Genomic DNA, 14168 nt, shown 5'->3' on the forward strand with positions numbered 1-14168 from the left:
CACTGTTGACACGAATAGCATGACCAGCACACTGAAACTATGTCAACAAAAGTTCTTCTCATTGGCACCAGTACACAGCAAACTGGGAGCTGGGATCTCCCAGTTGGTGTCTATTGGGGAATATTTCCTAATTTCCCTGCAAGAAATCATGGGAGGGGGATGCAGAATGTTATCTACCAGCTCTGAATCCTGTGATTTAATGCAACTTTAGGTGGCTCAGAGTAAGCATTTCCCTTTAATGTCACACTGAGAAAATAAGGTTCCATTAGACATTAAGCAGATGTTTCTGTAATTGAGTTTGGATATGGGGGATTATTTGACTTGCAGCTCCAAAAGAGGTGTAGACTTTTTTACCTCAGGAAAGACATTAATCCAAATAAACGAGGAGAAACTGAAGAAGTGACAGCAGAGAAACCTAAGGAATAAAAAGGAAATAAGAGCATTTTTCTTTGCTTTTGCTTGTCCTGGTTTTCCACATGTGCCCCCTCACACGCCAGCTGTACGACCTCTTTGCCAAGCCAGACACCCCAAACCTGACGTCTTTACTTCATGTTAAAATAAAAACTGCTTGCATTTTGGATCATTCTTTGGCCACAGCCTGGAGCACATGTCCTCAGTGGGGATTTTCTGACCTCAAGGATACGGAGCAGCAGACCCCCCTGGGGAGGGTCCGAAGGGGACGGAATCTGAGCTTCCCACGGTGTGGACTGCTCTGCTGAGAGCAGGGAGGAGGGCAACCCGGGAGATGTGTTCTGGAGCTGTCACACTTCCTACGGAAAGGCTGTTAGGCATCTACATTTTTGTCTGGTTTTAATCACATGCTCAGAGATCTCTGCTGGGCTTTTTCAATAATTAAAGAAGAATAAGGAAAACTCAGACCAACCTGCAGAGGTCCCTGAAGACACCATGACCCATCTTCTTTTTGCCTTTTGGACAGATCCAAACCTGGATTCACCATTTACTCCAGTCCAGCAGCACTCAACACATTTACACAAGGATCTGGACCTCTGTGCACAACCACAGCTAACAAGTGTTTTCTGAATAAATTGTGCAATATCCTCCTGTGGGTGACACACATTCTGAGTTACATTTTGTATTTGGAGCCATCTCTCCTTACGGCCACAACTACATTCTGTGATGGTTTATACATTGGTCAAAGAGGCAGAATGATTTTTTTAGCTGTATATTTGATAAAACTCGGGAACGGAGAGAAATCTAATTACTTCAAATGAAGAATGGAAGGTTTTATTTAATATCTGAACGGAAATTGATGTTGAAGCCTTCCCTGATCCCAAGACAAGAAATCGCTGTGCTATTTTAAAAAGGCTCACCACTCATCACGATCTGGTGCCGCTGGGCAATGGCATTGAGACCCAAGTGGCCCCAATGTCCTCGTTTGTGCTGCTGCCACAACCCACCCCCAGGCCCCAAAGTTTCTCCTTCGTGCTGAAGGAAATAAGCCCAAAGGACTTTTCAGCCAAGAAAGGAGATACTTGTGTTTCACAGTGCAAAACCTTGAGGAGGAATTAATGCCAGTTACAGCCAAATGCTGAATTTTCCCTTGGCGGAAGCTTACTCCATTGAGCTGGTGTTTACCACCAAATTGTACATATGGACAGACCCTGGAAGAGCAGCTGTAGAGGGTGGAGAGATGAAGATCCCTTCCACAGTGGGGCACAGGCGCTCTGATAAGCCTGGACACAGACAACCCCCCCACTCCTCCAGGCTGGTCCATTCCTCCGTCACTGTGTCCGCCTCAAGCCTGAGCAGACACAAGCACCATCAGACAGGGGCTGCCTCCACCCTGTCCCCAGGGAGCCTTCACAAGCTTCACAAGCCCTTCTGTCAAACCTACCAAACAGCACTTAATCTTATCGTATTGCCAAGGTGAAGAAATATGCTTCCTATTTCTCCAGGGATGGGACTCCCACTGGAGGGCTCTGTCCAGGAACACTCTGCAAATCATAGAATCATGGAATGGTTTGCACTGGGAGAGAACTTACAGATCATTTCGTTCTACCCCCTGCTATGGGCAGGGACACCTTCCATTATCCTGGGGTGCTTCAAGCCCCGTCTAACTTGGCCTTGAACACTTCCAGGGGAGGGGCAGACACAGCTTCTCTGGGCAACAATCTTAATCTCTCCGACAAGCCTAAGAATAGCAGGTGTTAAAACTGAATTTTAGAGCAGGGCAGAGCTGAGAGTCTGGGAATGCAGCAGGGGCCCAGACCTCTAAGAGGGGCACACATGGGGCACTATCCCATCATGGGGTAAGTGGTGGCCAGAGCTCCTGCATCCTGGCAAAAAGCATTGTCCAACTGCAGCTGGGAAGAACGAGTTGGTGTTAGTTCATCTTCAGTGTGGTTTGGTTTAACTGCACCACTTGCTGAGTATGAACAGATAAGTATTTTATACTGCATTGCCCTTTATTGAGAGGAATTTTTAGCACTTACTTTTAAAAAGAATTTTTAGATCAAAAGTAATAACGTGGCATAACAATCTTATTGCAACTCCGTGAGCGAACGACAGGAACAGAAGGATTCTCGATGGATTTTGGACATAAATAGTAACTAAACGGGAGGTGAGAGTGGAAAGCAGAGACACAAAAGGCTTCTGTTTAATAAATACTGTTCCCTTTCATGCCTTTCTTTCTTTAAAAAAAATCCCATTTACTTACAGTCCAGAGTGTGTTCCGAAGGGAGGTACAATTTCTGATCATACAGATAAAATACAGTTCATCACAACTGTGATGGGTCAGTAAGAATAAAATAGTATAGAACATTAGAAAAGCAAAATGTGCAAATGTCAAGGCAATCCTGTAGTTGCAGCTTTATTTCAGAGAACAAAATGGCCAGTTGGTATGAAAATGGAAAGCACTAAATTTAGAGTTCATCAACATTTCTCTCCTAATATTTTAATTTTACGGAACTATCGAAACTATTATGGATTTTGCTATCCACATCACACAAATGACCATGTCCAGGACCTTTCAGCAGGTGACCCATACCAGGTCGCACCTAAGGGCCCCTCATCCCATACCCTGGGCTCGGCCAACAGCGTCAGTGACGGAAAGGCTCAGAGGAAAGAGACCCAAACCCACCAAAAATCCCACCCTAATACCTCTGCTGCTCACAAACCCTGTTCTGTATTTCCTGGCTGTTTTCTCAGGAGCCCTTTGCAGTGACAGCCTGAGCAGCTCAACCTTTCCATCAGCCTGTTCTCCACTGCCCTGTTTCCCCAGTGCCGACAGCAGTGTTGAGCAGAGAGACACGTCAACAGAGACAAAAAAGAGCAGGTACTATGAGAATTAGTCATTTCTGTCTCTTCTCCCCCCAAACCCATCAATCTTGGGCAGAGAACGCAATGCGGAGCAGAGCAGTCCCAGGGCACAGCTCAGAGCATTAGGGAGCAGTTCCCGGTTCTGAGGAGCAGGGGGTCTCCAGGCTGCCCTGCCCTGCTCCCAAACAAGGTCTCTCCCAATGCATGGCCAAGCCCCATGGTGGGGGCTCCATGTAATGGACCCCAGCTGGATGAAACACCCAAACCTCCACACAACCTTTCTGATACACCTCTAAAGGTCTATCTCACAACGACTTTTCCCACATCCTCTTTTTGCCGGTCTCCAGAGTCCACCAACATTGTTCATCTGGGAAAACAAGGNGTCTCCAGAGTCCACCAACATTGTTCATCTGGGAAAACAAGGTAAACCACCATGTTATTCTTAGAAAAAGAGGCAACTTCAAAGGAGAAAGTCAGGTAGGAAAAGTGGGAGGAATAATAGCACATCACGTGCTCATCACTGGGAAGGACACTTCCTAGCAAGCCTGGCTCACACAGAGGTTCTGTCCAGTGGGTACCTCTGACTGTGGTAAAGTTACCTCAAATCCATCATCACAACACTTGTTTCTATTGTTAGTTTTGCACCAGTTGCATCAGTTTCTATTTGTATTTCTCATGTTCCATCTTTAATTCATTGCTGAGACACAGGAAATCCCAATGGCCTTGTAGTGGCTTGTGGGCAGCTCCTGCCTTCACCACAGAAAAACCAGAGCAGGACTGTATCCAGCCTCATGGAGCTGTGTCCGTACAACTCCCATGAGATTCAAATCTGTTTCTAAGCAGGGCACAGACACTTCAATAGGAAGTCACATAAATGAATAGGAAGACCCATGAGAAAAAATACATCCTGTGAAGAAAAGGAAAAAGTCTCCTTCCAGAAACACCACTGATAGATGGTGCTGCCCAGAGTGACAACAGGGGTACACCCCATAATGCTCTGGTGAAATGCAGGCAGTATTTACCTTAATAAACTCTATTTGCTGTATCATGCTGATGTATTCATAATTTCATAAGAACAGCAGACGTTGTTCCTTGTCATTTATGACATTAAGTGGTTTGTAATTGTATTGTCCAACCATGAGCATTAACAGAACATTCCAAACTCACAAACTGCAGCTTCCAAGGACCTGTAGATGACCTCGATGTCCAACACAGCTTCAATTTTATTGTTGCCAGAAGCTGCATCTGATGCTGGAACCTCCCATCTCTCTGTTCCATTATCCAGCTGGTGGGGGGGTGTGCTATGATGGCTTGTCAGAACAACACCAAGATCCAAATGCTGGTCACATTTCAGCCACTGAGAAGTTTATAATTATCATTAGTGATGAAGGGAGCTTTTTTTGTCTTTAAAAGTGAGACTGCTAATGTTGTCCCTGTGAGAGCCGCAGGCTGGCACCAAGGACAGGACAAGACCCTGCCCGTGACAGGGACAAAAAAGGAGGTTCTCCTAAGGGCAGTGCTAACAGAACAATAATCAGATTTCCAATTATTAATCTGATCCATGCCAAAATATTCTGCTCTTTGTCCTCAAGACAGATGATCTTTTATGGAATTCAGTAATGCATTTAGGGTGGGTTTGTTCTCATCCAGGCCACCTGACCCAGCTCTGTCCTCTCCTGCTCCCACTGCAACTCCTCCTCCTTCAACACCTGCGCCTCTCTGTCCCCTTGCCCCACCCCGAGGCTGGTCCTTCCGACATAAGGGTCAGGGTTGGATTCACAGACATCTGCCACTCGACAGGCAGCATATGTTGATCCATAAAAAGGTCTCCTTAATCAAAGACCTTGAAATGAGATCACATTTGGGCTCAGGCAGGGAGGGGGAGTGGGGATGGTGTGGGAGGATTTTGTTGTAGAATCTAATATTGAAAAAACTCCCATGTTAGAGCCAGGAAGAACCTGAGCAGCCAACAGCTACTGAGTCTTGATGCACACACAGGAATTCATGTGAGAAAACATTCCTGCTGCCACCAGCCACAGCAAGTTCTCACTGTGCTGACTGCAGGAGCCGTCTTGTGGTCCAGCTCCAGATGTCGTTTGGGCTTCCAGACTGAGTGGAGCCGCTTTCTGGATGCTGAGGATGTGCCCTGCCAAGCCAGACACCACAGGAACATCGACCAGTGTGCCACAGGCAAAGCCAGCCATGGCAGGAACACCAATCAGTGTGCCACAGGCAAAGGCAGGCACCACAGGAACAGCGGCCAGTGTGCCACAGGCAAAGCCAGGCATTGCAGGGCCGTGGACTGCATGTACCACGGGCAAAGCCAGCCACCACAGGGCCACCAACCACCCCTTCCCCACCTACACCAAGCACTGTGGCCATGCTCCACCTGCCCCGCTCCCGGCAGTGCCAGCCCCCACACAGAGACCTGCAGGGGTGGCCCAGGACCATCTGTGGGTTTTTGGGTGGAGGATGATGCTTCTGCCCTCTACTCTCTTACCCCTCTTTCCTGTCCACAGGCCCCCAGCTGGTGGCACAAGGGTCCATCCCACCTCCCATCCCACCTCCTGTCCCACATCGGTGTGACTCATCCACAGGGAATGATGGGGGCTGAAACAAACCCCAGGCAGTATCTAATGCAAATGTTAATAAGGCACCGGGTGTATAATAATAACAAAAGTGGGCAGCTTGTACGATAAATCACTGTCTTATGAAGACTGATCCTTCAGAAACCACAAACAGGTCCCCAGTGGGGACATGCAGGATCGTGTCCCAGGCTCCTTCCAGCTGAAGTCACTGCTCACTCTGTCTCTCCAGACAATTCAGTGGCACTTTCCACTGTAATTTTCCTGCTGCTGTCCCCACAACAGAAGACAGTGAGGTGGTGCTGGACCCCACTGCCACTGCAGCTTTCCATGCTCTGCTATTCTCTTTCCTGTGGCTTTCATCGATGGACAGACTCTCAGCTTGGCAACATCCAAGAACAAAAATCACTTGGTATTACCTGGGAGTATCGGAGGGAGGATCTCCCTCTGTGTGCTCTGTGCTTTCTCACACGTCCCTGTGCAGCCTCAGGGGCCAAGTGGGACAATACCTGACCAGCACCAGATGGTCCAGCACCAGATGCTCTCCAGCACCCCAGGACCCACAGACAGCCCTCACCTGGCTGTCCCCTCCCAGCAACCATGCTGCCCGTTGGCAAAGCCAAGGCATCCTCGCCTCTGGAGCCTCCCAATGACAACGGCATGCAATCCAGTGACAGGGACAATGTCCAGCAGGGATGTGTGTCCCCAGTCCCTGCCCACAGCTCTGGCAAACCCTAAACCTCATGTGAGCTCCAGGACAGCAAAGGAAAAATCAAGGGCAAAAAAATATCTGTGGCAGTTTAGTACCAATGGATTAAACTTCCAGTCTTTCTTTTGGGGGAAAAAATTCAACATTTATAAAGCTAAAAAAAGGAAAATGGATCAAGCTTGTGTTGATGTCAAAGAGAGATTCAGTTGAGAATAGACTTAAAGGGAATTTTATTTATGATGCAGCTACTGGGTGGGCATTTGTGACCTTTAGAAAATGGATTAAAGCCTTTCTATACCCAGCTCTGGTCTGTGTGAATTATTAAAGCAACAAAATCATGAAGTTGAAGTACCTGTGCAAAGCAACCCATGGCACAGCCAGCCTTCCTTGGGAGGGTCAGTGCAGGGCTGGGCACAAGGAGCAGGACACCCAGCCCTCTCTAGAGAAAACCAAAAGCCAGGCCTCCAGCCCCTATGGGCCACTGGCACCCATCTCAGGCATATGGTTCCCCTGGAAGATTCCATTTCCTGCTGCTGCTGCTCATTCCATCCCCATCCCTGGTTTAATCCTCTATTTCCAAAGGCACACAAAGACATAAATCGGTGCTGAAAAACTTCAGATGTGTTCTTATTTCTTCACAGCAGTGAAGTGAATATAATGAATTCCCACAACCCCATCCAGCTTTTTATCCCTTGAAAAAGGCAGCTGGGGCTGATCTGCTGGTGAATTGAGAGGTAAGCCCAGGCAGGAGAAGGAGTTCAGGAATGAACACCCTCAGCTCCCTCATGGTTCAAACGGATGGGGACTGAAGCCAGGAGAGGCCAATTTTTACTTAGGGAGGTATCAGGATACTCCAACACCACCATCGCCTTCAGAGATTTCTGGGTCTCATCACATCTTTTATGAAGCACAGTGAACTTCAGAGCATGTTCCCAATTAAAACAGGGTCACAAACTGCACCTCATTCTGGAAACCCAGACCTGGCTGCTGCTACTTGGGAAATGGCACCAGAGCAGCCAAAACCTGAGCAACTGCTGCTGCTTGGAAAGGAGGCTGTGCTACAGGGGGAACACCATGCTGCTATGAAATTACTAAAAATCAAATCATATCACCTCTAATATGCATGGAAAATATTACACACTTGCTAATTGGAGTAAACATGGAATTGAACATGACCTTGATTGGATTAATGGCATCTTAAAGCTGATTAAACCCACCTTTAGCTAACAGAAATTGGCCGTTTACTGCAGATACACCAGAGCCACAGCTCAAGGTCTCTCAGGCTCCTCAAAAGGGATTTGTGACTTCCTTTTCCCTTCTTTTCCTATACTTCCTGTACTGATGACCACACAGTCTGTCCTGAGGGGTGTAGAAAATGAGCGTGAAGGAAATGCTGAGCCCAAAGTCCCAACGGGTGCTGGTCCCAGGTCCCGTCACCATGGGATCACACAGCATCAGATTCCACAGGTCATTCATGCACACTGTGGGTCTACACCCCTACTTCAAGAAGGATGGGACACTGGCTCCTAAATATCCTTCTGAATGTGGGCAGAGAGTGGTTATATCAACCAAAGCAACTAAATCACTCCTAAATTTCAAATACCACTTTCCAGGTAGGTAGTTTTATGTTTTCTGTAATTAAATGCGAGTTGTAAATGACTTGGTAAATGCAAAAAGCTTTTCTCAGTGTCAGAGGAAATTCAGCATATTGACATAATTATCCAGAAAGATGACAGATGAATCATTTCAGCATTTTGTTGAAAGTGTATGTACAGTTCTGATGCCTGATAGACTGCTACGTGCTAGACTTAACCTTTCTGCAGCATAAACAGAGGAGTGAGCAGCCACAAGAAGCAGCCACAAGAAGCAGCCTTGGGGAGCAGCTCTCTTCAAAGTCTTCTTATCCTGCTCTGGGATAATAACTTTTTTTTTCTTCATTTCATGTTCTCAGCAGAATTAATTTTCCAAGTGCTGCTGCTCAAAAGAATAAAACTCCCTTCTCTGGAAAGTTACTTTTAGAAATATGAATTTTCTTAAATCAGCTTGAAAAAAAAAAAAGTGAGCTGCTCTTTTTGAGATTTTGAGTTAGTCTTTGGTCTTTGACAGTGAGATGAAGTGACAAGACCCTGAAAGTTTCCATTCTCATCAGGAGTGTCTGGGGAGACTTTCCTCTACTCTTTGCCTTATCCTCACAGTGCTGCCCCACGGAAGGATCTGAGCTGGTATTTAATAATTCACCATCATTTAACAGAAGTCCAGAAATTTGACAGAGCTCTGCTGCCAGCTTTTGCCTCTCCTTGCTGAAGGGACGTGGCTGCAAACACCGGTGACTATTTCAAACCACCCCCTCAGTGACTTACACACTGCTGGCAATCCATTTTCATTAGCCCTGGAAGTCCCATGCAGACTTACATCGAAGCCCAGCAGGAATTCACGGGGGTGGATTGTGCCAGAGCAGTCTAATAGATACCTCAGTGTTCGTCAGTTCACTGAGGCTGTAACGAAACGACTTCATTAGCAAGCAGCACTAATGGCAGCACTGTGACTAACACTGTCCTCGCTCCTGACTCTCAGAAAAGCTGGACTCTACCCACCCAGACTGTGGCTGGATTTTGTGCTGCTGCTGTTACTCAACACTGACACTACTTCGTGCATTTTGAGTATTTAAAAAGTGATTTCCAGTAATCAGTAAAAATTTGGGCTCTTCTTTGGCCAAACAGGTCTCAGATCTGCTGAGAAATTTCTGCCTTTGCAAAGTCTCCAGTTTCCAGCCATCCGAGTACAGCAGGTCAGGCTGCTCCTGAGGCCATGGCCTGGTCAGACATTGCCTCATCAGGTTGCACCAGGCAGAGGGAGAAGGCAAAGGACAGGGCAGGTCACCTCCAGAGCCAAGTTCAGATTTTCTCATCCTCATGGCATCAGCTTTTGAACAAAGCACAGTGAGAGAAACCAGCCAAGATGACGCAACCAGCAGGAAGCATGAGCACGTACAGCTTTCCCTGACGGCTCAGCTTGTCCTCAGTTTCTCTTACCAGTGTCTGGGGACACTTGTGTCCCTCTCTGAGCTGGGCTGGGCTATTCCATAGGTTTGATATCGCACATTTCACACAATTTTCAAGGCCGTTTCCCTGCCTGAAGCCCCAGTCCTGCACACAACCCTGCCCCACACAACCATCCCATGAGAAGGTGACAAGCCGATTCAGTGCGTTCAGGGATCATCACTGGGGCTGTCGCTCCCACAGCTCCTGTCCATTGGCACAGGTGACTCAGCTACAGAGGGACACAACCACTGCTGGGTCACGGTAAAACATGGGATAAAATGAAGGCAATGAAGCCTTGTGTGCATCCAAGGACATGCATACACACACTGAAGGTTGTGCTGGCAGTGCAAACTCAGGTTGGAAATGCCATGAGAGATGCAGCAAAGTCACCTACACAGGCATCAAGTGAGAGTCAGTGAAAAAGGGAATGAAAAAGGACTAACACTAGGAAACCAACCAGTAACTGATTTCCAGAGCTATCCAGCTTTTTGATCATCACCTCCCACCTCTTCCCACTCGCTTGGCAAAAAAAAACTTGTTAAAAATAAACAATAAAACCTCTTCAAGCATAACTCATTTCTGACTGGGAAAAAAGCCCAGGACTTCGGAGAACCCCCTTGACCACAGTGTGCCAGCTCAGTCCATCACCCAGGACAACTTCCAGCACCTTCCTGACTTACTACCCCCTCACAGTCCAGACACCCCCACAGGAAACAAACCGTAACGAATGTTTGCTGTGAAATGGTCACAATTGTGCTGGTAGTTTAAAACACACCTGTTTCACCAAGATGCCAAGAAATAAAGCAGTGCCAAATGGCAACAAGGTATTTTCCTGAACATTTTTCCTGTGTTCACTGAGCGGCCATCATAAAAATACAAAAATAGCCTATTTCAGTCCTGTTACTGTTTCAATACCCCATAAGTACATAACAGCAGACACCTGATAAACCCCACAAGACCGAGCGCTCAGGCCTACCTTGCCAAAGCTTCCCTTCCCAATCGCCCGGAGAATCTGGAAGTGGTCAAAGTTCACTACAAGGTAAAGAAAAAAGAATTTAAATTTGTAAATGCTTTACTGCAATGAGCTTGCATTTAAAAGAAGGCAGGGAGACAACTAAGAACATTGGCTAAGCTTTTATTAAAACTGCTGCAGGACAGCAGTTGTTTTGTCAAGTCTCTTTTCATCTGCTTGAGGGAGCTGGCAGAGGGTTCAATGAGGTTACTATATTAGTGGTTTAGCACAAGTTAAAATACAGCTTGGACCTGTGTGGATAAAGGAAGGGTCTCAGAGCTCACGGACAAACTCCGAGCGTGGCAGAGTAGGGAACACAAAGAGCCCCTGCCCCACGCCCCACACAGGACACTGCTCCGCTCCACACGACCGCGCTGAGCCACCCATGCATGTTCAACACAGGTGGGCTGGTGGTGGTGCTGCCCAAGGGCAGCATTTAGAGGACAGGGATGGCCTTCCACTCCCTTCATGTGTAAGCCCACCTGGGCCAGACCCATGCTTTTTTCCAGAGCCAGGGTGAGAAGCAATGGCAAGAAAGGACCATGCAGCTGTAACACCTCACCACTGCCTCGATCGGCAGCTGCTGCAAACAAAATTATTTTTATACTGAAGTACTGCTGTGATCTAATTTAGTGCCACTTTTAGAAAAAGAAGACGAGGTAAGGAGGAGCTCACTGGTGGACTGAGCTGCACTGTATCCAGTACGTCTGTCAGCCCTTGACAGTTCCACCATGAGACCCCAATCCTGTGGGGGACCCTCAGCATTCCACGCCAGTTTTCTAGAGGAAGAGAAATGCTTGGCATGGGCTTGGGGATTTGCAGTGTGAATGATGCATGAGATGGTCAACAATGAGCACTGACCCAGTGTTTGACCAACAGTGGAGACCAAAATCACATAGGAAGAGTGGGAGCAAAGCATTCACTATAAATATTACCAGTCCCACTCCCAGATCTTAAATAAATGCACATCTGCCATCTCTGAGGATGAATCAAGAGCCCACGCATGCCCATGGAGTTCCTATTACCCTTTTGTGCTAGGCTTATATCCAAAATATTGTTATTGTCACTTTTGTGGGACATTTTCTACAGGAGAGCTCAGAAAACTTTGCCAAATGAAATTGAAAACAGAATCTGGGCCAGCTGCTACTACTTATCTCCCCACACTCCCACTCCACTCTACCAGCGACGCTGAAGGGCAGATGCACAACCAATCGGTGCATGTTTAGTTGTCTTAGTTGACATCGTGGTGATCGGTCAAAGGTTGGACTCAATGACCTTGCAAGTTTTTTCCAACCTTAATGATTCTATTGATCTCCCACAGATTGCTCCAGGAGTGTCCATGAAAAAAACCCATGGGGACACCAGTGCCCGCCCCCCATCCTTCTGATGGCCTCCCACGGCTCTGGAGGAAAGGCTCAGCTGCACAGGTGCTGTGTGAGCTCCTCATCACATCCCTTCTCCCTGGAGCTTTTTATTTAAGCAGTGGTTTACTGAGGATTTTCCTACCACCCCTATTAGAGAAGCTGCAGTGAGCAATGCAGAACTGCAGCTACAGCTTCTTCGTAAATATTCTGTTTGAAATCTTCTGGCTGAAGCATTTGGGGTAACAGATCAAATGTTTTCCACGTGCGATCAAATCCATTGATTGACCTTCTGTCTCTAAGAAGCACTCCAAGAGGACACTCAGCTACAGGGAGCTCCTTTGAAGGACAGCATTTCCTTGGCAATTAAACCACATGCAAGCGCTCATGATCTGCCATCGCTCCAGGATAGCTTTTGACAATTCTTTATTATAATGTTTGGAATATTGTGTATAAAAGCATTGCCACTGAGAAAACAAACCCCAAAGTGTCATTTCCATGTATCCATGACTACAACAGCTCTGGGAAGCCTGCTCAAGTCAGCAAGCAGGAAACAAACCTAGATATGAATATTCACCAGTCCCTTGAACCTATCAGCAGAGATGTCACTTTTAATAAATTAATACACAGTTCTGCTGATGGGAAGCTCAGATGATGTTAGTGAACAGGCACTGACTGGTTTTCCAGTTCCAGTATTTTCTGCAGGATTCAGTCAGCAATCTGACAACTCTGTGTAAGTGAGCAATTCTATGATTCCATGATCCCTTTAAAGAAAAGGCAAACCTTAACATTTGAGGAAGAAAATCATAGTAGCAGTGTGTTGCTTTTTGTGCACAACACACTGAATTTCTAAAAATGACAACTTATCACTACAGAATATGTGATTATCCCTAAAATAGAAATCCTGAACCTGCCTGGAACAGTTGCGTGTGCTCCAGAGGCTCCACTCTGAGCTGACAGGAGAAAGCTGTCGCTCACCCGCAGCCAGAAGTGCTGATGATTTGGGGGTGACTGGTACGGGCCTGAGTCACAGATGCCAGTGGAGGCTTTCGTGGCAGTGAGCAGGAGGTGACAGCTGTTGCCTGTTCACAGGCCCTGCTCACCCGCTGCTGTGACTTCACATGGCACGGCTCTGACAGCCACAATCTGGAGGTACAGAAATGGATTTGGCTTGAGGACGAACTGGAGGAACTCACAAGAGTGGGAAAGGGACCTGAAAACCTGGGATGCTTTAGGAAGCGTTTCTTTACTGAGAGGGTGTCCAAACCCTGGAACAGGCCTCCCAGAGACATGGTTGTGCCCCAATCCTGTCAGTGTTCAGGAGGCATTTGGACAATGCCCCTAACAGTGTGCTTCAGCTTTTGGGCAGCCCTGAAGCATCAGGCACCGAGACTAGATGACCCCTGTAAGTTCCTTATAACTGAAAATATTCTATTCTTCTATTCCATTCCGTTCCAAATCCACCTGCAATGTGCAAATCCGAGGTGCCCCGGTGCCAGGACACTCACTCACACCCCAGCCCAATGCCATCTGCTGAGCTGTGATGTCCCCGGGGTATTGCCTTAGCTCCTCATGAGAACAGGAAACTAATTGTTCCCAAATTGTTCCCATTGACTCCTCCAGCGGCTCATTATCAATGTAGCACCTTCGCAGAAGAGCGGAACTGTGGGACATAAGAACAAGAGACACACGTGCCTCTTCCTGGCTCTCCCTGGCACCAAGTGACAAACTATGAATCACAAATAAAGATAAATACCACGACCTGGCTTTGCTCAGTGTGGTGTGGCTTTGTTCTCCAGCTCCAGGAACACATGACAAGCAGGATGGCAGCGTTCCATGTGCCCGAGGGACCTCCTCAAACCTCACACAGCCCGGCCCTGCCCACAGCACAACAGAGTGCCAGGTGCTGCACTGACATCTCTGTAATTAAGATCTCACTGTAGTCACAAGATGTACTGTGGGATAAAGCAGCCTGGATGCACAGCTTCCATTTGCCAGTGAAATAAAGAGAATGAAGAGTACGTTTCTCTTTATATAGAAGGATGAGAGATGAAAAAAAATAGGGTTTTGTCTTTACTATTTTAAAGTGGTGAATTTTTTCATTATTTTTGCTGTTAATTCTTCATTTATTTAGAAGATATCTAAAAGTATAGCAAGATAAAACTACCATAAAACTTAAGA

At 47.0% G+C, this 14168-nt stretch overlaps 1 protein-coding gene across 2 annotated transcripts in view; it reads right to left on the reverse strand.

Moving 5' to 3' along the window:
• STK32C (serine/threonine kinase 32C) overlaps positions 1 to 14168 on the reverse strand; it is a 66835-nt gene that overhangs the window by 19998 nt on the left and 32669 nt on the right. For both annotated transcript variants that reach the window (XM_017809352.1, XM_017809353.1), the window contains exon 2: positions 10591 to 10646. In XM_017809352.1, the coding sequence (XP_017664841.1) occupies positions 10591 to 10646 (56 nt within the window). The remainder of the gene's footprint in view (positions 1 to 10590; positions 10647 to 14168) is intronic.

Source organism: Lepidothrix coronata, unplaced genomic scaffold (assembly GCF_001604755.1).
Source record: "Lepidothrix coronata isolate B3197 unplaced genomic scaffold, Lepidothrix_coronata-1.0 Scaffold25, whole genome shotgun sequence".
NCBI lineage: Eukaryota > Metazoa > Chordata > Aves > Passeriformes > Pipridae > Lepidothrix > Lepidothrix coronata.